The 26,656-nt window shown below is 36.4% G+C and overlaps 2 protein-coding genes across 5 annotated transcripts in view; both read left to right on the top strand.

The window, feature by feature from the left end:
- LOC134533631 (CCR4-NOT transcription complex subunit 6-like) overlaps window positions 1–26,656 on the top strand; it is a 515,868-nt gene that overhangs the window by 421,391 nt on the left and 67,821 nt on the right. The window lies entirely within an intron of this gene.
- Window positions 17,899–22,696, top strand: LOC134533633 (protein YIPF5-like). The gene is made up of 2 exons (XM_063371132.1): window positions 17,899–18,200; window positions 21,733–22,696. Exons 1-2 carry the CDS (start codon window positions 18,156–18,158, stop codon window positions 22,249–22,251), a joined length of 564 nt encoding a protein of 187 aa, XP_063227202.1. The 5' UTR covers window positions 17,899–18,155; the 3' UTR covers window positions 22,252–22,696.

The raw sequence follows: 26,656 nt of genomic DNA on the forward strand, positions 1-26,656 counted from the left end.
CGTACAGAGAGCTTAGGACAACAGCTGCCTACGCAATTCCGCGCAACTGAGGCAAATTCCGTCCCTTTTTTTTCACATCATAATGTGCAATGATGCTGATAGAGCTGATTGATAAGGGTCTTCCTACAGGTTGCATCAGAGCCTCTAAAGGCCTCCTATTTGTAGTTTTGATGGTAACTTAAGAGGTATTTCATAAATTTGAATAATTACTCGGGTCCATAATAAACCTTTAAAAGTTTGATGTGAGGCTTTTTCTAAACAACAAATATTGTGGCAGGTGGAATCCCTGCAAACGGCCCAATTGTAAAAGAGGAAGCTGAGTAAACAGCACATAACCTATATGTCATTTTAGTGATTTTTTTATGTTGCAACTGATTGTAGTATTTTCCTTTTAAAACGTTTTCCCTGTTAATAAGTTTTTAAAATCCAGTCCTTTCAAAAAGTCTTATTAGGATTGCAGTGTGGGGGTATGAGACGCACCACCTTACAAACCTGTGCTCGAATACACAAAATTAAATTAAATGATTCCAGCTGGATGGAACACACAAAAGTTTCTGATGTTGCGTTGAATCAGAACTCAGGCAAATTTCATACATTTCATCCATTATTGTTATTTATTCCATCTAACAATGAATATAATGTATATGATGTATATATAAATGGTATACAAACTGAGTATATTAAGTTTTATAGAAACAGGTACAGATAGTATCAAGAAATGGGCAATACAAGCTCCCAAGCATTTCATTAGATTGCATGTATATATATTTCTACGCAATTGCGGATGCTAACACTGACATTCCAGAAATTATACATTATAAGTAGAACGACATTGTTTCATAGGTGGGTAGGTTATACGCACTTGCAGGTGCTGTAAAGATAAATTGGCTCATTAAAACAATATTAATTAATACTGAAAGTAAAAGGCAAAGGCCTTTAAACATTTAAACACGGCGTCGTGGGTCCGCGCATTCATATATGCCTGGTCGGTAGGGCTAAAGCCGCAACTGCAAACTATGAAACTGTGAAGCAAGCAAAGGTGAACTTAAATAAGGAAAAGAGAAGAAAGTTCAAAGATGTTTAGACAAATCACTTTAGGAAAACGTCTCATAATCGCAAGGCGACAAACAACAATAACTATTACTGCTCACCACAAGTGGGTCAATCGGGGGGGGAGGGGGGGGGGGGGGGCGTTTCGCCATTACAAGTTAAACTTGGCCGGTTGCAAAAAAGGGTATGATCAAAAAATTTACTTTAAACATGGCCAAACTCAAAAAGAAAAATGCCAAGTCACGGTAACGCAATCCCGCGGAAACAGATATCAGGAGAGCTTATGGTCGGGAAGGTACTAGGTTGTTCCCAACACATGATAATATATGAACTTAACATTTACCTCTAGAAATGATCACAACAACAAGAGCACAAACTTTACGGGGAACAGAGCCTGTTACGATACGTTTGCGATGCATGGCTGCAACATGCACAAAATCAACAAGAAATCAAATACCCGAAGCCCAGACGACCAGCACCCGCAGTTGATTTGAAGGCAAGAGAACAGCGACAACTAAGCGACAGACCCGAGGCCAACTGCCTCGCACCCTTATATAAATAACATAGATGGCGCTACAGTCGCGGTGCTGCGAATAGAGGTGGGAGAGTGCCGACGTCACAACCTGGGGGAGGGGATGTCCGGAGGGGAAGTGGGAGACCTCATGAAGACGGCGCAGCCTCTTCAGTGTTTTACTATATCACTTTATTAATTATATTATTATCTTTTAACTATTAATTTGCCACCAACAAATGATTTGGTTTGCCTTTTTTTCACTCACTGTGTCTGACCTACGCTTTTGATTTTGTAATTTGCTTTCATATTCAGGTACACTTTGTTATCATTGAATACGACGGCAGGGCGGGAGCGATCGTGGATGGCTGGCAGTCCAGTGAGAAGTAAAATAGCTGTGACTTGTTTCTTGGCTCTATTTTTAATAGTGTCGATGTCGGATGGGGGGAGGTCCCCTTTCCCCTCAGTTAGTTGGCTAACTAATGCATGTCTGTATTTAGAGGCTTGTAGTGTATTCTGTGTCAAGGCGGCCTAGTTACCTCGTGAGTGTAGCTCCAGGACCCCTCGCGACAGTCAGGCTCTATTCATGATGTGTCATTCACCTGACGCACCAAGCTAGTCTTGGCCAGTCACATTCTGAGGCATTTCATAGTGTGAGTGATCTGGTGAAGTTGCGACACTGTTGCTATAGTTAATGTAATCGTGTTGCAACGCAAAGAATGGTCTCCCATCACCACCCCGACCATTGGCATCAGTTATGGCTGCATTATGTTTCAGTGGTTGATAAGAACTTAGATAAAGCAAAACAAGGTTAATTAACTAGTCAATTTCATTAATTCAATACAAATTTATTAAATTTCCACGAGAGCTTGTGCATGGCATACATTTCAAAAAGGCTAGAGCTTCATTTTATTTTGTTGCCAGCAAGCAGCGCCAGAGGGTTAGAGAAATAAATTAATTAATTTGTGATGCCTTTGCCCCAGTTCTAATTCCGGAATGCGGGATCTCGACAGAAACTAGCAGAGATTAGTGGAGAGAGTGGCGATGGATCACACAGGACCAAGTTTGGGGCTGGCTTGTGCTAGTCGCAGTTCATATTGTCGGCGCTCGGCTGGTTTGTAGTTAGGTTAAGTTTGCATAAAGGTGTTTGCATAAGTGGGGACCTGGCCATAAAAAGATCTATTTTGGCATTTAGAAGGCTTGAAACATACTCAACTTTAAATAGTCTGTGTGCATTGGCATTGGTAGCAATCCGATCATATTCTGCGATGGTGTGGAATAATTTATTTTGAATTATTTGGACGTAGTCTATGTGGCATTTACCAGTATTTCCTCAGATCTTGCAAGCATATAAAATTTGGGGTATAATTATTGGCAAGTATATTTGGAATTTCTTTCTCCTGGAGAATTGTGGTGCTTATTGTGGTTCCTGTGGCTTTCCTTGCTGCCCTAGTGGTGTGGTTGCTCTAAAGGCACCACCGAGTGTACCACTGTTCCAGTGAAGTAAGCTACCTCAGAACAGCGACTAGGTTCGAGAGTTGTTTGATAATAGCAGTGTCATCTGCATAAAGTTGTATGTGGGTATTTTCTCTTGGAATATCTGTCGTATAAACATTATAAAAGAAAGGAGAAGGAGCAACTCCAGCAGTGAGAAGTTTTTGAATTAATCCAGGGATCCGACTTTATCAAAAGGTTTTTCTGCATTAGGGCATTACCGCCCTTTTATACCATTTCTGAAGGCTCAGGGTAGAGCGAGGGGATTGGAGGGTGCTGGGAACTCCAGGGAGGAATAGTGGTCGACTGCTCAACTGGTTGGAAGGACTTCGTACCTTTTATAGATATTAAGATATTAAACAAAACATAAAGGCTTGAAAATGTAAATTTTGGTACATGGCAGTGGCTATTTTGGTCTGTAAAATCAAAATGGTGGCAGATAAAAATCAATACCTTCAGGTTTGCGCTGTTGGAATATGTACAGTAGAATCTCGTTATAGCGAGCACGGTAATAGCGAGAACACGGCTATAACGAGGTATTTTTGAGGAATTTACGGCGTGATCACTTTAAGCGCGCTTTTGTCATTTGTCTGCTTTATCTCCACCCCTCTCGCTCGCCACTAGACATCTTGCCGTTGACACCTGTTACATTCTTCAGCCTTGCAGTCGCCACCTAAGTACGTGGCTTTAAAAATAGAATCCCGTCCTTTCTTTCTTTTATCAAACTTCCGTTAGTTATCTGTGCCGTGTGTAGACAAAGTTTGAGATTGGAACAGAAACAACGTAAGAAAGTATTTTTTACAAATTAGAAATATGTATGTTTTTGTTTTTATAATCCCGTATTTTCACGTTTTTTTTGTTATCTTAAAAGAGATAATATTAAAAAGCCGTTCTAATGAGATTTAATTGTTTCTTGGTTAACAAAAACTATTAATCATCAAATATTTTTAATTGTTTATATTCTATTTATTATTATTTACGCGACGTCATACTGTATGCGTACGCAATACGACTGGATTCGTTGCTGCAACATAACATAGCATGTTATGCGGTATCAGAAGTAACGAGTAACGTAACGATAGTAACGAGTACTAACTGTTATTGTAACGGAATACATACGGGTACGCATTTTTTCGTTACTTTTACACCTCTAGTAGGCACTACCGTATTTATTTCCGAATTGCTAGGACAGTTTTCTTGTAACTTTTGTTTCGGTCAGTTGTTGCGGTATCTGTCCGGGAAAGGGGTGGTGATGGTTTGAGTTTAATCCCAAATTTATTTTCTAAAAAAGTTGACAGGTTTCTTTAAATGAAAAAAGTATAGTTTTCCAGCGACTATTTTGTTTGAGGCGTACGTGCGTTGCCGCAGCCGCACTCCTGCTTTTTTGTAAGGAATTAAATCGTCGCGCTACACTAGCACCACCTGTTAGCAACATCCCGAACCAACATGGCCGCCAGCAGACAGCCCGCGTCGACGATAGATAGCAGGACAATGTTGCGTCGGCCCGGGCTGGCGGGCTGAGATGCTATACTTACGTGGCGTGGTAGGGTATTCTGGTTATTTTGACGCAATCGGTGATTGCATCCGTACTTTTGGGGTATCGTTTTAAAGAGAATTCACACATCTGCTCACAGAAATTAAGATTTCGTTAATATAAGCTGTTATTTTCCAATTATACAGGTTTAAACACAATTTTTATGCTATTTTCGTTTAATTTTTATTTTTTGGGGGCCAAAATTTGTCCAATTCGGTTATAGCGAGGATCAAACCCGGAGCCGTGACACCTCGCTATAACGGGACTCTAGTGTACTTTTTATGTGACAATTTCAAATTTTTTTCAAAATGGGTCAGCAACCACTCTTGGGTGATTTTCCATGGAATGACCCTATATTGTCATAGTGTGGGACAGTTATAAACACTAGGCCTACGATGCCATGTGTCCAGTGTAAACATAACTTTAGGTAGACAAAATCACAGTGTAATGAATTCCTTGAATTAAACTAAAGCTATAGGATGTTAATACTGAAGATAAGTTAGATTTGAATCTGAAAACCTCTTGGAACATACCATAGTTATGGTACACACAAAAATAATAATGGAATAGCTTGGTGCAACAATAGCATAAGTAAATTAGAGAAATTAATGGCATGTTTAAGAGTAAAATTTGAAGGAAAAAAAATTGCTGATGTACCTTCTTTTTCATTACTACACTTTAAATAACATATACCTGTTTGTACTCCAGCTAGTCAGATTCAGGGTCACATGATCTAGATTTTTAATTACAGAGTCCCAAACATGGTGTCAGTGTCCACAAAATGCCAAGTTTAAGGATGAATAATTAAAAAAATTGCAGGGGTACCTTCTTTTTCTTACTAATACACATTAAAGAATGTACATATATAGTCGTGTGCCTTTTGAGATTTTGTCCAGAAGGATGGACACTGACACCATGTTTGGGGCTCTGTAATTAAAAAAATTGATCTTGTCACCCTGAATCTGACTACCTGAAGCACACATAGGTATCATTCGATAAGGTGTAGTAATGATTAAGAAGGTACCCTGGCAATTTTTTCAAATAGTTACCCTTTAAAATGTCATTAATTTGTCGAATTTACTTATGCTGTTGTTGCACTAGGCTATTCCCTTATTATTTTGGTGTGTACCGGTACCATAACTATGGTTCTAATCTAACTTGATCTTCAGTGATAATAATAATAATTATTATTATTTTTACACCTGCAATTGGGCTTCCGCTCGGTGGCAAGGAGTTCCCACCCCCCAACTACCCTCACTCCTCCCCCCTCTGGAGCCTCCTTCGTAAGTCCTTCCCTCCTCCCAGATCCAGTGCCCTCCCCTCAAGCTCGTTCCACTCTCGTCCCGTCCTGCCTTCCTCTCTCTGTCCGTCTCCATTCCCTCTGAATCTTCCACTCATGATCCCTCCTTCCTCGATACAGCCCTCTGTGCAACCTAGTTCCCAGCTTTCCCCAGCCCCCTTTCCCCCCACGAATTACCTTATTCATTCTCACCAGCCTTTCCATCTTCCTCCTTTCTTGCAACGTGTCCCACCCCAGCTGCTGCTTCATCATCACCGATGGTCTGTGTGTTTCCCCCATCCTGCCTTCGCCTTCCCTTCTCCTCCACATATTCGTCACCCATCTCGCTATCTCGCTGCCTTGCGCTGCACCCTCTCCAACTCCTCAATTTCCTTCTCCACACCGCCGCAGCATACTCCAACACTGGCCGTACCAATGTCGCGTACGCCTTTTCCTTTACATGCCTACCTGTCCCTTTCAGTGTCCTGCTAAGCAGCCCTAACCCCTCCTGCCCTTCTTCACCACCTTCTTGACCTGCTTTCCCCACCGCAAGTCGCTCTGCAGGATCACTCCCAGGTTGATTTGTGTGTTCAAACTGTTCTCAATCAGTTTGTGAGAATGTAATTAGGAACTGAATTTTACATTTGGCAGAAAGTATTTTGACGTGATAACGTCTAATAAATCGATGAACGCTGGCTGCATGCACAAAATTGTCCCACTACGGATGTGTCCTGTTTACGCATGCGTGGCATCTCTCTGGTACGTTGCGGACGGTACAGAGAACTCGGCCGGGGTTCTAGGTTATTGTAGTGCACCGCGCCACGGGAGTATATTCGCAAGGAAATGGTGTTCTTACAAGTACATATTATTTTATATTTAAACAGTGTTGTATAAGTATTGTTTTAGCTGTGTAACTAAGTATTTATTGCTGGTATGATACTTTTCACGCTTTAGTTTGACATTGGTAATTATTTGTCATGAGTTATTATTTGATTAACTAAATCACACACCGTATTATAGTTATGAGCCCACGAGCGTGTAAATATTTCGAGTCCAACAGAGAATATGCTAGTTAAAAGAAATTTAAATAAATATAGTGCGTGGAATATTATTAAGCTTCAACATCTGAAACAATTGTTTTCAATATGGCCTCGTGGCTGTGTTAGCGACGCTGACTACCGATCGATAGGTACACGGGTCAAATCCCGGTGGCATAAGTTTTTTTTTTTTGTACTTGTAAAAATAAATACAGCACACACGACACTTCAAAAGTAATAAATATATTTGAATTAATGAGTGCAAATAAAAGTAAATTTATTAGTTAAATTGTAGATTTCATTTCACTCCTTCTTTTTATCCATACAAAATAGTGATAATTCAATTAAAATGATTCAATTTTATTCATAAAAGTATGCAGAGGTAGATTTTATCATACAAAAGATAGAATAATTAAAAAAAAAATTCTTCCTCAAAGAATATAATATTTTTAATGTCTAAATGGTTTGGTTGCAAAAACCTATTACAGCTCAGTCTCAGACTGAATATGATATTTCGTTTTCTTCTGGATCAATCATTTCATCAATGTTTTGTTATGACGTCACGTTAAACTATCGTCCGTAAACCGACTTTAATGACAACCAATTTTTTTTTTACATGTAATTTTTTTACGTTTATATCTTTTTATGTATGGTTGGAAGCTACATTTGCAACAAAAAAAACACGTGAACGATTAAGCAAAGAATGCTGTAAAATGAAGTGAATTCTTTAGTTGAGTAATTTTGCCGAAAATATGTTTAAGTTTAACTCTCTTCCAGCGCGTATTTTGAACGATAAATTTAAATTACATTAACACGTTTTTCGTGCTTTATTAACATGAAAAGGCTATACCAACGAGCATTACTCATACGGAAAGAGTGGTAACTTCCATGTTAAATGCGTGTCGCAATAAGCAGACTGCTATGGAGCGACCGCAGCGATACCATGTGTGTCGTGGCAAAACCTGAACTAACGAGCGTGCGGCACATGCGCATTAGGAGCCCTTTTTTTTAGCTGTCACATGCTTGTTTTTCCCGCCATACAGAAAATTAACAATTTTTTTGTAAGCAAAGATGCAGAGAAGCAATACTTTATTCACAAAGGATGTTACTTTATATTATTTTCTAAACTAGATTGGTCAATTACTTTGATATTGCCTTATAAAACACTTGTAATTAATTTTCTCGGCAAATAATTATGTACTAAATCTAAACAGGCGTAACTCAGACCTATTGCATCTCTGCATGTTTATTTCTAAAAGTTACACTCGTTAAATACTTAACCTTCTTTAAGCTTTCAATTGCAAAGAAAGGCTAATATTCTTGTTAAGGTGCCTGATATTATCTGGTTTGTACCATATGAAACCCCGACATCTGTCATGTTAACAATAATAAATATATTGCCGGAATGGAATCACTTTCGTGAGCATTTTGTTTGGTTTAAGTTACCATGCGCATGTATAAAACGTACCTATATTTTAAATCATACAGGCCTCTAACCCAGGTGTGAATACATTTAATTACACTTTGGACACATAGGTCCGGAATGTTCTGATGTTATCATGTTCGTTACTAAAGTTTTTTTCTCCTGTAGGCCTGACTAAATCCTACTTTGTTACCATTAAAACCAATTTTACCACAACTGGGTTTACAATTTCAACACACACACACCCCCCCACAACTTCAGTGGTTTTATACACAGTTAAACATTAATAACATATTACCTCAAAATTCTGAATTACATGGTACACAAATAGGCCAAAATTGCATTTTGTAATAGATTCTCACTTATAGAATGGGCCTTAAATGTTGGCCAGCACATACAGCTGGCTTCGCAAGGAGGTGGGAGGGAGAGTTTCACCACAAACTATGTGGCGTTCCTACAGACCATGACATCTTTCTGCACACTGCAAGCCCGACCAAACCCCTGCTTGGCAGGTCCTCACAAGGCAGCAGTAGCTAGGTAGGTAAACTATCTTTCAGGTGGAGAAGCAGTGTAGCCATACAGACTATACATTAACATATTGAGAAGCGAGAACATGTTTATACTTTACAAACTACTCAGTGAAAGTGCGCTGTTGCACTGCATTGCCAGTCGCCACTTCTCAGAATATTTTTTTGCAGAATAATAAGCATGTTGAAGGTTGGGATATAATGTAGGCTAACAGTGACCCATAATCAACACTGTTAATATTTGTTGAACTATTCAGATTTTTAATCAGAATATAGAAAACTAAAGCAGAATAATTAAATATAGCAGTTTTTGCCTAAGTCATGAGCATACATTAATCCAGACGGATCAATAATGCTGTGTACTCTGTTTTGCAAAAATCTGGCTTCTGGGAGCCCTAGTAGATCAAGCTGTCAAAACAACTGTCCAAAAGTTGGCAAAAACAGTTAACCATGATCACTCTGTTTGATATGAAACCTATTTCAATGAATGAATTAATGAATGTCTCATTTATGTGCCATACTTTCTGAAAAAAGGAAAGGGAAAATTGAATTTGCTGTAAATAAAAAATGTACCTTCAGACATGTTATACCAATATATTTAAATTTCATTCAAAATAACAAATTAAAAGGTTCACTGTTCACAAGACACAAAACCTAAACCCATGTTTTCTGGTGCCAATAAAATTTGCAAATATAGTTGTCTTGTGTTCCTATATTTACAAAAAATAATGTTAAAATTATATTTCAACAATCAAAATCAACACTGTTACAACAAACTCATGCTGTATAATAGTGTAAATATGTACCAAGGTAATTTTTCCAGTTGTTAGGGTTTCACCCACTCATTTTTGTGGTGCTGTAGTGCCATAACTGTCACAGGGTATACTGAAAGCTCTATTTGGGCCAGATTATTTTCAAATGCAGAATATATTTCATGCAAAGGTAACCTGAATAGGCTATTTATATGTATTACTAGTTTACCTGAGTCAAACAACATAATTTACTCTACTAATTAGTTTATTACATCCGCCAGATCATTTCAGAGTACAATTTTTTACAAATATATTGGACAAGTAAATTTTATACATTAAATATCATGATGAGCAAAAAATCAACCAATATATGAAGAAATGTTTACACTCTTCAGCAGCGAGAAGAAGAAAAGTTTTTATTTTATTTATTTATTTTTTAAAATGTCTAAGTCGACTACAAAAATGTACAATTATATTGTACATGTAGTATAGGACTCGTCAAGAATATTAAACATTATGAATACACATTTAAGTACAGTCATATACACATAAACGTAAATAATAGTTTAAAAAAACAATAATGTACATTATATAATAATAATAATAATAATAATAATTAATACATTTTTAGCATAGTTTTGCCTCCATAATATCATTAATAGAATAAAAACTGAACTCCAACAGCAAATCTTTCAGTTTCTTTTTTAATACACAAAGTTGGTTTTCCGATTTAAAATGTGGTGGAAGTGTATTATAAAAACATATAGCAGAGTATCTCGGACTATTTGCAAAACATTTTGTACGATGTTGTCATATATGAAAATTATTTTTTGTTCTAGTCGAATAATTATGTAAATTGAAATTCTGCAGTTCATTCAATTGTGAATGAGCAAATATAAGTAATTTATAAATGTATAACGATGATAATGTTAAGACACCTAAGCTTTTGAAAAGTTGTCTGCATGAGGTACGATAATTTACATGCATTATACGTACAAATATTTTCTGTATTTAAAAATTTTAGATGAGTCAGTGGAATTACCCCGAAATATTATTCCATATCGTGAGGTTCAACATAACCAAAGTAAATAATTTTTAAAGCATTTAGATTTGTCCGTTTTGAAAATGTTCTCATAGCAAATAATATTGAGCTCATTTTTTTAGTTAAATTAGCAATATGAGATTTCCAATTTACCTAGTAGTATTTTGGTTGAATTTGATTGAGATATACTATCACCATTAATCGATACAGTTGGGTCTTGCAAATTGTATAAGTTATTAAGGTTAAAATGCAGCCACGTTGTTTTTGTGTTAGTAAGAATTAATTCATTAGCCTTAAACCAATCTATGATGTCCCTAGTTAAAATTTTAATATTTGCAATTAAATTTAAAGGGTTATCTCCATGTATAGATATATTAGTGTCGTCAGCATATAATACAATTTTCCCACTCTTAACATTTTTAGGCAAATCGTTAATGTATATAAGAAAAAGCAAAGGTCCTAGTACAGAACCCTGAGTAACACCAACAGATATGTTTTGCCTATCTGAATGAACATTATATTTTATGTTGGTTAAGGGATCTATATGTTGTACTACGACTACTTGTGAACGCTGAGACAAGATGTTAACCAATTAAGCACTGTATCTCTTACACCATACGTGCTTAACTTTTTAATTAATATTTTATGGTTAACACTATCAAAAGCCTTACTTAGGTCACAAAATAGCCCAACAGGATGATTCCTTCTGTGTAGGTCCATAGTTATATTGCTGATAAATTCATAAAGTGCAGTTATCGTCGATTTACAACACCAGAATCCATGTTGACTGTCCACTAAAATTTTATTTTTCTCAAAAAATGACATTAATATATTAAAATTTAATAATTCTAATATTTTTGAGAATGAGGACAGAAGAGATATTGGCCTATAATTCTGACAGGCGTCACGAAGACCTTTTTTTATGCAAGGGAATAACTTTTGAACACTTCCATAAGGTAGGAAAATAACCTTGCATGAAAGATTCATTATAAAGATATAACAATGGGTCAACTATATAATCAATACAGGTCTTTAATAATAAAATCAGGTACAGCATCTAAACCTGATGAACGTTTACCTTTTGATTTATGAACTACTGATAATAACTCCATTTTAGTTACAGGATATATGAAAATAGAAGACGATGTAAAGGTTGTGCCAGAAATGGAGGCTGTATTGTACACATTATTATTAATAATCTGATGAACACGGAGTTGGTTATGCACTATTTTATAAAAATATTCACTAAACTCATTAGAAAAAATCTTTGCTCTTCTGGTTTTGAACGACAGCATCTTACTGCACATTTTCGCTCATAGGCATATCGTCCAGACATTTTTATCTTTTCACGTTTTCTTGCTAACCAAATATTTTAAAATGATTTCTAATTTACCAGCTGCAAGTTGTTGTTTACCACTAAACACAACATGGCGCCAGCAAGTCAACCCTTGCGAGTCAAATAAATATCCTACTTATTTTAGCGGAGTATTATCAAAGCAATTTATTTTTATTATAATACTGAATAATTTTAAAAATTTATGTAGAAACTTAGTTACAAGTACAAGTAGCTATGCTATACTTGTTGAAGTCTTTAGGGCCGGTTTTATGACCCCCAGCTAAAGTTCCGGCTAAAATTTAACCGCAGGCTAGCTCTTATTTCGGTTTTATGACTTCCTGTTAACGTCTACCTACCAGTTAAAGTTCCGGCCAGGGCTGTCACTCATGGGTTTTTCCATCCAGATCTGGGTTTTTCCGATGGTGTTTGGGTTTCTGGGTTTTTAAATAATGAATTCCAACAATTCTAGGTTTTTTATAATTTTAATTATTTTTATACCTAAAACAATAATAAAGGTAGCTACTGTATCTGTTGCAATATCTGTTTGAAAAATGCAAACAAGTCTATGTGTTTCACACACTAAAATACATATAAACACAAAACTAGTTTTTAAGAAGCTAAGTCGAATATTAAATTAGACACATTCTTCAAAGAGGCTTGAAGAACACAAAACCAATGCAACAATTAACCTTCAAACCGATCTTGTAGAATCAGACTCTGAATAAAGACTAACGTACATGATGCAGTTTTATAAAAACAATTACCGGTTTAAAGAATGAAGTGATGGTGTTTGTTTTGTTATGTATATATTTGTAGGTTTTTTTTTATGTAATGTGCTGCTCCAAGAATTATTTATATAGCCATTTTGCTGCAGTGTAGTTTTCTTGTATTGGTTGTATTTAACCATTTTCAGTCTTGTAAGGTAATTAGTTGTTTTATATTAAAACCAGTTATGTTTATATTTTTGAATTAGTACGCAAACATTTTCAACGATAGCATTTTAAACGCATCTGGGTTTTTTACCCATGTGCCGGGGTTTTTTTTGTAGGTTATCTAGGTTTTTCATGAATATCAGAGTGGCAGCCCTGGTTCCGGCTAACCTAGCGGGTGGATGAACCTGCCGCTAGCTGCTTAACCGGAGGCTAAGCAACACAAAATAAAATGGCGAGGTATCAGGCGAGGTTAGTTGTTGATAGTGATGATGACAATATGAGGAATTCTATTGAATATTTGCAGGATGCGATGGAATAATTTATTACTAAATATAAAATGCTTCGCCGTATTCGTCAAAGTTTTATTAAAAATTACATGGCATGAAAGTGTAGTCACGCTTTTCTATTCTCGTCGAGTCGTGTATTATTATTTGACTTTAATTGATCACGAAGTACATAAACGTATGCAATGTATATAAACTTAAATGTTCCTGCTTAAGAATATGTGTAAATAAGTGAATTTTAAAATTGCAAAACGAGGGTTATTATTACCTATAAAATGCGTGTTTTCGTGGAAGTTGTATCTGTGAATTTTTATTCGTAATACAGTGGACATATGCCGGGAATGAAATGCACTTCATACGACTTCAGATGTGGTTCTAATTCAATGAATACAATTGAATGTGAAAATAAATGTTACCCAATTATCCCTTCCCTATCTTACAAACCTTTAGGTACTTATTATCTACCTGCCACGCAAGTGCAAAACGAAAACAGCACTGGAATTATTCTGTTTCCCGTATCCAAGTTTATCCCTTGATCCTATCGGCATGACCTAGAGGTGGGTCGAAAAGTATAAACTTGATACTTTGGCACTGATACGCGCCTGTATCAGGAACGTCAAACGAGTACACTTGAAAAGTATCAAGTACTTTAGTATCAGTTCAGAATTCGCCTGGAACAACACCACGGCCAATGTGCGCGTGCGCAGAACCAGATCGCAGATGACGGTCACTTGGGCGGACCTTGTGAAAGGGGAGGGAGCAGGAACGATGAATAAGGGATAAAGAAGGGAAATAATGTAGGGGAGGAAGCGCAGGGGAAGGCGTTGAAGGAGAGGCGCAAAGCGAAATTGTTACGAGTCGTTTGGTTATTGTCCCACATCAAATTACGCTCAGTGCGCAGTGCGTGCACAGTCTCGTTCAATAAGAAAACTAATGAAATTTTAATATTAAAAAGTACATTAATACAAGATATAATATTTATATTTGCGCACCTAACAGCTATGAAAATGCAAATAAATTCTCAGTTGACACTAATAACAGATGTAATCAACATTAGGACTTTTTTTTTTCCGAAAACAATTAGTAACTAGTGTTTTCATACATTAAAAGATTACGATTTTATCAAAAATTAAAAATAAAAAAAACAGATACGTACATTAGTGAGCATACTATATCAATGTTTACGTTTCAAATGTTTCTTCAGATTAGTCGATGATGATTTATAACTCAGTTTTTGTTTACACAAATTACAATTAGCAAACTCTTTATTTTCCGTAAAAAAATTCCACACAAATGAAGTCTTTTTCCTGCACTTATCCATTCCTTATTTCACTATAAAGATACTAACTACAAAGCATGACAACCCGCAACAATGTACATGGTGGTAATTAATACACGGCCAGGACGAACTGCAGTGAATGTTAAACTGATTGATACTGGCTGTATCAGGAGGGCATGAGAGTAACAGAGGTAGAGAATTACCGGGTGTGATAAATAATGTATCAGAGACACCGATACCTTTTTACGCTGGTGATGACGGCACGGAGGATGTGTACCCTGTAACGAGAATGCTGATACCTTGTCGCTTCCTGGGACCGCTAAATCTCTGATACAAAAATATCAGATATTTGTAACTAGGTACATTACTGTATCAGTATCAGGTTGAAACAGATACCGAAAATTGCTGTAACAACCCACCTCTAGCATGACCCTTTATATGTTGGTCTTGTTTTACATTAGACTTGCTGTTTTAATTTAGAATGTTGAAAAATCCTGTACATAACTCAAAATACCTAACATATCACAATACAAACAAATTATGTCAGGTCTTGTAAAAATGTATTTCTTTCGTATACATTTTACAATCATAATTATTTCCCCAGTGAATATGTCTTAGGGCCGGTTTCACAAAGTCTGTTTAAAGTTTCGGTTATCTAATCGAACGATTAATTTAAACAGGACATTAAAGTACTGATTATCATTTGACTGTTTCTCAACGTATTTTTAACGAGTGTTTAACTAAACAACGGTTAAGGAAAATATAGCAACCAGGCGATGACGTATTGGATCGTGATTGGCTGTCGTGCTACCTTCGTTTGTTACTTTTGGCCAGTGTTTAAAGCTGGGTTTACGATTGATTTCCTTAAGAATTATAACTTAACATCGAGCACACGATTAAGTCAAAACTACATTTTACAGTTTATGATTGACATAGAAGTCGTTAATTCTAACCAATCACAGCACAAAACACATGGTCGGCCATTGTTCGAAACGGAGAAGCAGGTTTGAAATAGGTTATTGACAAATGGGATATCTATTTTTCGAAATGGATGATGATTACAAATGACAAATATACAAATTCTAACCCAAAATACTGCCTCGCTCGGTCCAATAATAAGACATAAACTTCCGGTTGTAAGGTTCTGGTTTGTTGTGATTGGTCGCTTCCCTTAGGTCTTAACGAAAAATATAAAATATAACCATTTCTGTTAAGTCTTAAGTCATCATATGGTTCGCACACGACCCGTCAAAATTCACACACGACAATCATAAACCATTCCACTAGTTTACATAGAGTCATATGGTAAGTACACGACTGAGTCTTAAGTCTTAATTCTTAATTTTCAATCGTAAACCCACCTTAAGGTTCGGTTAGAGAAAATTGTAAACAAACATCAATATGGACGAAAATAAGCGGCCACGATCCGGAAATTTTCTTGCTTCGGAAACGGAATTACTTATATCTTTAGTGGAAAATTTTACCTAAAACAATGTCAAACACTTTCAACTGTCTTTCTATTTTACATGCTTTATATTAGCTTCACCTGTATGTTTGTTTGTCTGTCCGTCTGTAACTCTTTCGACTAAGAGTGAGTGCCTCATCACTGTAAAATGTCCCACCAATTTCATTATGTTCGTTAGCCGAGCGGTCTAAGGCGAGCGACTTCTGTGACGTCAGCTTTCGGATTCAGCGATCGTGGGTTCTACTCCCGGCCACGCCGAAGAAAAAAAAAAATGTTTTTTTTCCCGGTAAATTCTAAGATTATATCCATACATCTAACTGTAAATGATTCGGAGAGACTTTACCATTTCTTTGTGACGTTGCAACTCCAAATATCTCAGATGGTAATAGGTAGTGTCGGTAACTCATTTACCTATGATAATTATACATAACTATAGTTTAAAAAACTAAAAAAACATGCTTTTAAAGAATATCAAAGTAAAAAGTTAAAAATAAATATAGTTTAAAAAACTAAAGAAACATGCTTTTAAAGATTATCAAACTATAAAGTAAAAAATAATTTTAAAATTTAATTTATGACAATAGTATATAAGAAATACTAGTATAAATGAGAAAAAAGCATGGGGCGCTTAATATACAAAAAATATGGCACAAAGCAACAGTGCTAGGACCGTATTTTTGCTAAGCCGAAACCTCATTGCAAATTCACTGTCATTCATTTGAAAGTGATTTGGCCTTACTAGAAATATTCGTGGTCTATTTAAATAATAAACAATTTCTGCATCATCATCTTCAAACAAAATGTTCAATTCATTCGCCATCATCACTGCGGCACTTCAATCAATTATCTCTGTTTTGCACACTATGTGGTTTCAAACAGCTTCAAAAATATACATAACCTCAAAACTATCAGCAGTAGCCAACTAATCAGAACAAAACTATTTTCACAAGGACCCTACTACAGTAGTATCAAACTAATTAATAAATTACCAATTGAAATTAAGGAAATTGTCCATTTAAAAAGGTTTAAACAAGAACTAAAGAAATATTTGGTAAAAAAAATCCTTTTATTCAGTTGAAGAATACCTTAGGGTATAAGCATATAAATATGTTGATTTTTGTATTTCAGCAAGTATGGTGGTTAGGATGTATCAGCAACCTAAATAATATTGCCAAGACAAAGATTGTAGTATCCAGGAGTGTGGTTACGTTTTGTATTTAAGATTTGTGTTTGTCTATATGTTTTAATTTTTTGTTTCTATTTTGTATATTGACAACTCCCTTCTAGTATGTACTGGAGAAAACAGGAGGCAACCAAATAAATAAATAAATAAATAAATAAATAAACCTCTTCTTGTGTTTAACTTAACCATTGGTTACCATCAGTTAATCGGCCGATTACTGTTAACCCTACATTGAGAAACAGGTAATTCTGCTAACCAGCACTTAAATTTTAATCAGAAGATAACCGGACGATAACAAGACTTTGTGAAACCGGCCCTTAGTATTGGTCATAATACACCCCTCGTTCGTTAACCAGGGGCTAGCCTAACCAGAAGGCTAGATAACCCGAAGATTTAGCCGGAGGTCATAATACCGGCCCTTAGTGTGATTGTGTGATATTGCTTTTAGCGCGGTCACCTGTATCATGGCGAATGACGAACTAACAAAAAAAAAAAGCCTGTGCAACAATTTCCTATTCCAGTTTCCTCCCCATGGGCTATACTTTAGAAGCCATTCTAATTTCATTGGTACCAAAATAATTCGAACATTGGCAAAAATGGACACAATTCCAAAAATTATAAGCTATGAATGTTCGTAAAATACTGCTTTGGTGAATTTTTTTTGTTTGTTTATAAATTTCTATGTTTCCTCATGTTTCAAAACTTAATTTTTGGTATTGGCATTTCTCTACCACACGGTTTTTTTTTTTTTTTTTTTTTTAGTGGCCGTATTCCGCGTATATAGTTGCTTCCGTTGGTACTGACGACAATAGCGCAGCGTAATTATACGCGTGCGTCTGGCTGTCAGCTGTATGTTTTGTCGTGGTAATAGTTTGTTTATATCTTGAATTCTTTGGTGTTGTACGTAAGCGAAATAAGTTCTGGTGGGTTATGTGTTACGTAAAAGGTAAACCTTGCGTTGAGTCTTTTTGGTGATCCTCGAGTTGAAGAAAGTGCGTAACAGTGAATTGAAAATACCGTAAGAAGAATGTCTTGGTTGGAGCCGCCGTCGCAGCAGTGGTTACCGGAAGAGGTAAATGTACAGTTTTTACTAGTGATTTTAGCGGTGTTCGAGTTCACTGCAACCTGCCCTGTCTGACGTGCCGTTTATATCATATTAGGTACGGCATCCTTTTGTTGCTGCAGGTATCTTTAATTTAGTGATATTGTTTTAACCACTTGAAATGATAGCTAAATTACTCATTTACAATCGAGAATGCTGACGTAAATGTGAAATGACAAATATTACTAATTTTGGTAAATATGTAGTGTACGGATTAGCGCCAAAAAAAATCGTACAAATATAAAATAACTTTCATTATATGCTCTTTTACGTCCTCTTTTCATAACCGCCTGCGGAGATAAAAAATTCCAATTACTTTTGAAGATATCGCCGTTCTTATTTTGCAATACAAGCCCTGTGTAATCATTCAATAGGTGCCATTTTATATTTTGCCGTGTGTGCGTGAATGCCTAAATAACAGAAATTTTCCATTAGGTAAGGTTAGTTACATTATAAATACTTCAAATTAAACGGACATTAAAAATAATAAAATTAATTTTAATGGTTGTTTAGTTTTAAAGTATTTATAATGTAGCTGACCTGACCTAACAAACCGGGAAAAAGGATGAACAGTAGGAACTCACGTAATTTTCTTTTTACGTGATGTAGTCGTTCAACTACATCAGGAAAAAAAAATCATACTTGTAAACAAGCAACAATTGTGAACGCGGGAAGCCTGCGATTCACTCATCCTTCTGGACATACCCGAATACTCACGTTGGCAAGCCTTCTTTCAACAGACGAGAGGCAAACGCCCAATCGTGCATCTTCTGTTTTTTGTTTTTTTTGTTTATTGTAAATAAATATGCAACTCATGAAAACTAATGGTCAATTAGGTTATGTTAGCTACATTATAAATACTTTAAAACATTTTGGATGGTTGATTTGGTTGGGATAGCTACATTAAAAATACTGTGAAATCATGTAAACGGTTTCCTAGCGCTGGATAGCTACATATTAAAAAGTTATTTGCTAAGCAGCCATAAAATGATTTTACAGTTTTTGACGTGGCAACGTCTAATAAATCGATGAACGCCGGCTGCACGCACGAAAAAGTGTCCCACTACGGATGTGTCCTATTTGCTCATTGTACGCATGCGTGGCATCTCTCTTCATGCTCATTGTAGGGCCTATGCATGCGTGGCATCTCTCTTCCACTCGATTGGAACGACCATCGATTTGACTTTTCAATCATATTTTCGTCATTTTAATTATTAATATTATTTAATTTAACGATTGTCCACCGATTTTCAGCACAATCGGTACAGTTATTTAAAAGTAATGTTGAATATTCAAATAAGTTTTGAACGAACAATGGTGTTTTACAGTTACACATAATAATTCAAATTACAACTGGGATCTTTTGCACAATGTTTTAAAAAATATTGTAATACATTATAAATAAGTTTGGTGTATTTGGGATGCGTATTTGTTATAAAATCGAGTTATAACAAAAATTTTATAAATTTATATATGTATAACATCTGAAACAACTAATAATTGAATATGGCCTCGTGGGTGAGCGATCAGCGGCGTTATCTTCTATTTGTAAGGTTGTCGGTTCGAATCCCGGCAGGTGCAAAAAAATTTTTTGTACCTGTAAAAATAAATACGGCGCACGTAACATTTCAAAAGTAATAAATATATTTGAATAATGAATGCAAATAAAAGTAAATTTATTAATTAAGTAAATTGTATATTTCATTTCACTCCTTTGTATCCATACAAAATAGTGATAATTCAATAAAAATTATTCAATTTTATTCATAAAAGTATGCCGAGGTAGATTTTATCATACAAAAGATAGAAAAATTTTAAAAAAATATTCTTCCTCAAATAATATAATATTTTTAATGCCTAAATGTTTTGGTTGCAAAAACCTATTAAGGCTCAGTCTCAGGCCGAATATGATATTTCCTTTTCTTCTGGATCAATCATTTCATCAATGTTTTGTTATGACGTCACGTTAAACTATCGTCCGTAAACCGACTTTACAGACAACCAATTTTTTAATGTAGCTATACTTACCTAATATAACCAACCATCCACAATGTTTTAAAGTATTTTTAATTACTTCTTGCTAATTTTAAGAAAAGAAGGCTTGCCAACGTGAGTATTCGGGTATGTCCAGAAGGATGAGTGCATCATAGGCTTCCCGCTTAACGCCGCATCAGTGCACAGCATGAAAATTAAAAAATTCCATATCTCCTAAAGTATTTGGAATTTATAATCTCCGCCGGGTTTAATGAAAAGAGGAAGTTAAAGAGCACAGAATAAAGGAATTTTAAATTTTTTTTTAACAAATATTGCCCAAATATGAAAATTAAAAAATTCGATATCTCCTAAAGTATTTGGAATTTCTTATCCCCGCAGGCGGTTATGAAAAGAGGACGTAAAAGAGCATATAATGAAAGTTATTTTATATTTGTACAATTTTTTTTTGGCGCTAATCCGTACACTACATATTTACCCTAATTTTCCTTTTAAAAAAAAATCCAAAATTTGTTTCATTATTTCATGTTTCATGTTTTTAATCATTCTGTAAAAGTGCATTACATTTGAACTGGTGATTCTTCCTGTATTAATTATTTCAAGTTGAGGTTATATTTGAGTAGCTGCATATGAAAAATGATATTTTCGGCTTAATGGTTGGTGAAAATTATTGTTAATATTACGTTTAATGTAAATTTACAGTGACTTAAATTTGTGTCATGGTTTAATACCATAGCCATATCTGTTTTCCATGAAAGATTACCCTGGTTTTGTTGTAGCTGCCATACAGTTTATTAATTTATTTGTATACTAGATGCTACTTGATCCGGTGGTTTTCCAAAGATTCTTAGAAATAAATATATCATAACAAAGACTGTTTTAGAAAAAAATAGATATTGTCAGTTTGTTCCGTCTGGGGCCAAGACTGTTTCTGCATCAATTTGTTTTCCAATTTATGTGAATTTTGAAGAATATTGAAAGTTTCAATAAACATTTTGTTGACGTTATTTATTTTTATTTTTTTATAATATTAGATAAATCTAAAGTATTTGTTTTTTCCTACAACGTTATGGTGGTGATAAAGCAAGTATCAGTTATTTTCACAATATATTGGAACTGAATTTATCTGAAAGGGTTGCAATGATGTAAATATAACGAGTAAATACTACAGATAGTTTTGTTTATAATTAAGAAAATCACACAAAAAAAATGGACTGGAAATAGGTACATGTAGCACACTTATTTGGAAGATATTTTTATATGATAGTTCAGATTCCTGAATACTAAGTTGGCAACCATGTGCAAATAAAAATTTTAGAAATCTGTTTTTGGGAAGTTTCTGAATTAATTTAATGAAAACATCATCATAAGAACGTGAGAACATCTCAATATTCTTTGTGTAAGACGTTGCTGAGTAACCTCGGTGGACAGTGGTGTGCTGGCAGAGGCACGTTGCAGTGAGCGTGAAGACTGCCAGAGGGTGCCAGAGGGTGACGTGCGGGCGGTGCAGGCGGAGCCGCCGCTGCTGGAGGAACTGGGCGTCGACACGGCGCTCATCGCGCACAAGGCCCTGGCCGTGCTGCACCCCGGGGCCGGGCTGGCAGAGGCAGCTCTCACCGCGGAGCTCGCCGGCCCGCTCGCCTTCTGCCTGGCGATGGCAGGGTGCGTGCTGCTGGGGGGAGGGGGCGCCTCGGCGCGCCTCGACGTCATGTACGGACTGGTGGTGGCGGGCTGCTGTGGCGTGTACGCGCTGCTGAGACTCATGGGGCGTGCCCCGCCGCCCGTCGCGGCCGTGGTGTCCGCGCTGGGCTACTGCCTGCCTCCGCTGGTGGCGCTGTGCGGCCTGGGCACGCTGGTGCCCCTGCGCGGGCCCGTGGGCGTGCTGCTGGCCCCGCTCGCCGTGGCCTGGAGCAGCTGGGGCGCGGCGCGCCAGCTGGCGACCATCGCCGGCGAGCCCGCGCAGACCGCGCTGTTCGCCTACCCGTGCGCCATTCTCTACGCCGTGTTGCTGCTCGTCGCCGTGTTCTAGTCCTTCACCTATGGCTTTGTATGTACACATCGTGTGTTAGTGTCCATCAGAACAGTTACTCTCGTGCAGGAAACAGCTAAGATGATGGCAAGAATAATGTATTCTCGAACCGAGCTGCTTTGACTATGTCTTTAAATAAAATAAAAAAATAATAATAATTTTTTTTCCTAGGGATTTCAAATACAACAGTTCTGTAACTTAGTTTACACGGAACCAAAATAATAACCTTTCCTTCTCCATAGACAATTTAAATACTACTTATTTTTTATATTGTTTTACTAAGTGCATCATTGTGAAGCTTACCGTGTGTGGGTGGTTTGTTCAACCGTAACAGAGGCTTGACACAAGTTGGCAAATAATAAGAAATAATGACTTTATTGTACGTCAGTGATATCAATGTGTGTATTTATATCAAGTTAATATTATAATAAAATTATAACTACAATACAGTGTATGAAATATGTTTTGCGTAACAAATCTCTAAGGCATTAAAGTTTACGTGGTACATGTACAAGATATATAGGTAATGTTTTAGCAAAATCCACATTAAACCAAATGTTATACAGTAGAACCACCATGTTACACTATTCAAGGGTGTATGAAAATTTTTTTTTTTTTTTTAGAAAACAGTGATATACGACCTTAGCATAGACCTACCATATTCTGATATACATATAATTGTGGTTTAAGTAACTAAATAGAACAATTAACATTAAAGTCCTATATTTACATTCTGTATAGAGTATAGGTAAGCATACATGGTACAGTATATGTACATATGTACTTTCATAATTTATCAAAGTACAGTAGAACTCCAATAATCCGGATTAATTGGGACTGCACTGTAGCCGCACCTACTGGGATAAAACTAAAAAAAAAAGAGAAATAACAGGAGTCTTTCCGGTAAGACTAACGGCAGATATTTGCTGGTGCTGCACAAAAAGCAAAGTCCATATACCAATTAACAAGCAGTGTAATTTATTAACAAATGTAGCATACAATGCACATAACATTTATGGATTCGGAGCGAAACATCCCGTGGGAATCATACACACAGAGACAAGTTTAAAATAAAGTTGAGATAAATGGGGCAAGCTGACGACGCGTTTAACTTAGCACAATCATATGGGCCGCTAGGCAACAACAAGAAAGAAAGAAAGAGATTACACTTACAGTTACATACAATTACTATTACCGTTACGACGCGGCTTGACAAGAAGTGTCCAAAGCCATCATGGCATGCCCATATACAACCGCAGAATAACACTGTTACATAAACTACCGGTAGTACTCGGCGTGAGCAAGAGAAACTAAGGCAAAGAATCCAATTAAGCACTGACCTGAAGGGTCCAAAAGAGATTACGAACATTACTAAACATGACAAAAATCCAAAAGTGAAAGCGCGGCCACAACGCGCAAGCAAGAACAAGAAATCATACTAATTACTGAAAATTACAGACGTTAAGTTTCACAGCCGAGTACATACCAACGCGACGCCAGCCCCAAGTGACAGTCCTCGTGTCAAACGACCGGAAGACTGCGGCAAATAGCCCGGGTGCCGAGGTTATATAGGCCGGGAACAATACACGGCAGAGTGCGCTGGTGGCGCGGCGGGGAAGGGTTGAAGAGGGGGGGTAGGAAGGGGGAACGGTGGGGAGGGAAAGGAACGCTAAGCAGTGCCCGCACTGATTCAGCACCATATCAGGATAACCAAATATCCACGTATAATTGGATAGTAATGGAAAATAGATAGTAATATCTTTTAACAAAGGCAAAATAATTGTATATGATATGTACAGTAAAAATTTAGGTACTGTATTTACTTTAATAACAAAAAAATTAATTATTGTTTACATATTTTAAAGTTCAGTACCGTCAGTTGGGGTAACATTGGCCCTTTGAGGGTAACTTTGGCCCAAGACAAAAAAAATGTTAAACCATGTTACAACTCTTCAAAATATTTATTACGTAGATGTGATGATACATATGTTACATTTTTTTTGTCTTGGGCCAAAGTTACCCTTAAAGGGCCAATGTTACCCCAACTGACGGTACTTACTTAAACATTTCAGTAAGATTCAGCTGTTTAGTCCCTTCCGTAGGGCCAAGTCCTGTACCCGCTTGACTGTGAACAGCTGGGTGTAGTCACATTCAGACTACCGCTCCATCCATGATGACACAGTCTCTAGACACGCCTCACTAGCTGATGGTCCCGTGTCTGGTTCAGTAATCACGTCATCCTCTTGGTCATCAGTTTCTTCCATTGAGTGACACCCAGAATTAGCTCCGAATAACCACAAGCAAACCAATTACCTACGTATTCTGCACTGCATTCGGAGAAACCAGATATTTTTAAGAGAATGTTTCTTATGTTCTCAGGTGACATGTTGCCCTTATCTTCTACTTCTCTTTCTTTACCTTCAATTTCACATATGTTCTTTTTCTTTCTGTACTTTCTCCTTAGTTGGAATGCCTTTTAGTTTGTTCCAAGCTCTTTTTAATGTGTGTATTTTTATCAAATATTATGCTTCTGCCATAGTTTCATTAACTGATTAGGCCATTGTCTAGTAACGTTTGGTGGCAGGAAAAGGGTTTTAAAACGGCTTTCTGCGGGGTGGTTGGGTGGGTGCATTATCCAGAATCAACATAACCTTACTGCCTTCTTTTTCTATAGCCTTCTGATATTATTTACTTTAGGTATGAAAATTGAATTATACCATTCAGTAAATAAAGCAGCTGTCATCCAAGCCTTTGGTTGATTTTTGTAAAATATGCCAAGTAATTTTACATTTTTGAAAGCCCGGGGGCATTTATGTTTTTCTATAGAGTTAGCACAATGCAGCACAGTAACACGGTCTTTACAAATCTCATGACTAGGCATACTACTTTCCCTTTTAGAAGCTAAAGTGGATTTAGGCAAAGGAATTTTTCTGCTGCTTTAGGGTCTGCTGAAAGTTTCTTGCAATTTATATCCAATCTTTAATACTGTGTCTTGCCTTGAAGTTCCATACTCACCCATTACTTGCTTTAAATGAAGACAAGGTGTCAATTTTCCCAACTAACATTTTTGCTTTTTCAAAAGTAATCGGCCATGAAAGAAAGTTGCTCAATGCACACTGCTTCAAAAACCACTTGAATAAGCCTCTTCAGGAACTTCGTTTTCTGCTGTTTTCATCGCTTTTCTAAATTAACTACCATCTCCATTCTCATAGACCGACTCAAAGTTTAAAATTGAAGATTTTTTATTATTATTTCCGAAATTGTTGATGTTCTAATGTCAAACTGCTCAGCTAACTGCTTGCCAGTCTGTTCTGTATCCACTTGTTCAAGGATTTTTAGTTTGTCTACCAACGATGACACAACACATTTCTTTGATCACATTTTGCACATAAAAATAAAACCCCTGCACAAATCATACACGTACACGGAGTACGGAACGAATAGCGACCAGACTGGGTGAAGGACACAGACTGACAGCAACAAAGGTGCTCACTTGATTGATGACTCATCTACATATGCAGTAGCCGCTACAGTACAGTCTCTGTAAGAAGAGTTCAACAAAGAGCGCATTACTGATCGTACAGTAACAACTAGTAACGTAATAACTGTCGAACGAAACTACATAACTTGTTGCTTGAATAAAATTAAGTTTTTTTTCTTCTCAAAGTAATTCAGATAATTGGCTATCCAGATGGTTAAGAGTATGGATAATTGGAGTTATACTTTAACATCAGTCATTTACAGGTTAAGAATATTAATAAAGATACACTACTTAAACGCCATTCTAAGCTGTATTTCCTTCAATGATTTCGCAAATTTTCACAATTGTGTTCAGATTTTAAAAGTGTACATCTAACTCCACAGAGAGTCAAAAAGGAGTACTTTTGTGCTCATCCAGGAACTTAAATTGTTTAGTTTTTCATCAATTGGAAATGTTTTCCATCTTTTAAAAGCTGCCATCTTGATAAAATTAGTAAAGATAAAAATTCAGTTAATTTCTCACAGTAAAATACAAAATTTTACACTTATTGACATTTAAATTTGTTACTGACCACGTTATTTTTAACGGACGTAGACAAAGATGAATACCATAAATATACTGTATTGGTCCGAAAATAGGCTGACCTCGATAATAGGCCGACTCCTGATACAGCACACTCAAAATCAGGGAAAAATAAATTTTAACTAACTAAAATGATTATCAGCAGCATATTACCACACTAACACTTCAACTGAGTTAGTATTTATTGAACTGACAAAATGTGTTATTCTTACTTACCAAAATGTATAAATATATATAAGCTATGTTTCCATTTACCTTCACATTCTTTTGAAGTGGTGCCAACATTTTATACGGCAATGGCTACATTTTCTAAGTTCATAGAAATTGTGACGTAAAAACATT

The sequence above is a fragment of the Bacillus rossius genome, chromosome 7, assembly GCF_032445375.1.
Source record: "Bacillus rossius redtenbacheri isolate Brsri chromosome 7, Brsri_v3, whole genome shotgun sequence".
Lineage (NCBI taxonomy): Eukaryota > Metazoa > Arthropoda > Insecta > Phasmatodea > Bacillidae > Bacillus > Bacillus rossius.

Bases quoted from the DNA above. Each gene is read 5' to 3' on its own strand.
- LOC134533633 (XM_063371132.1), top strand. From the start codon at position 18,156: ATGTCTTGGTTGGAGCCGCCGTCGCAGCAGTGGTTACCGGAAGAG. The intron at 18,201-21,732 runs GTAAATGTACAG...CGGGCGGTGCAG, and splicing joins AGCAGTGGTTACCGGAAGAG to GCGGAGCCGCCGCTGCTGGA.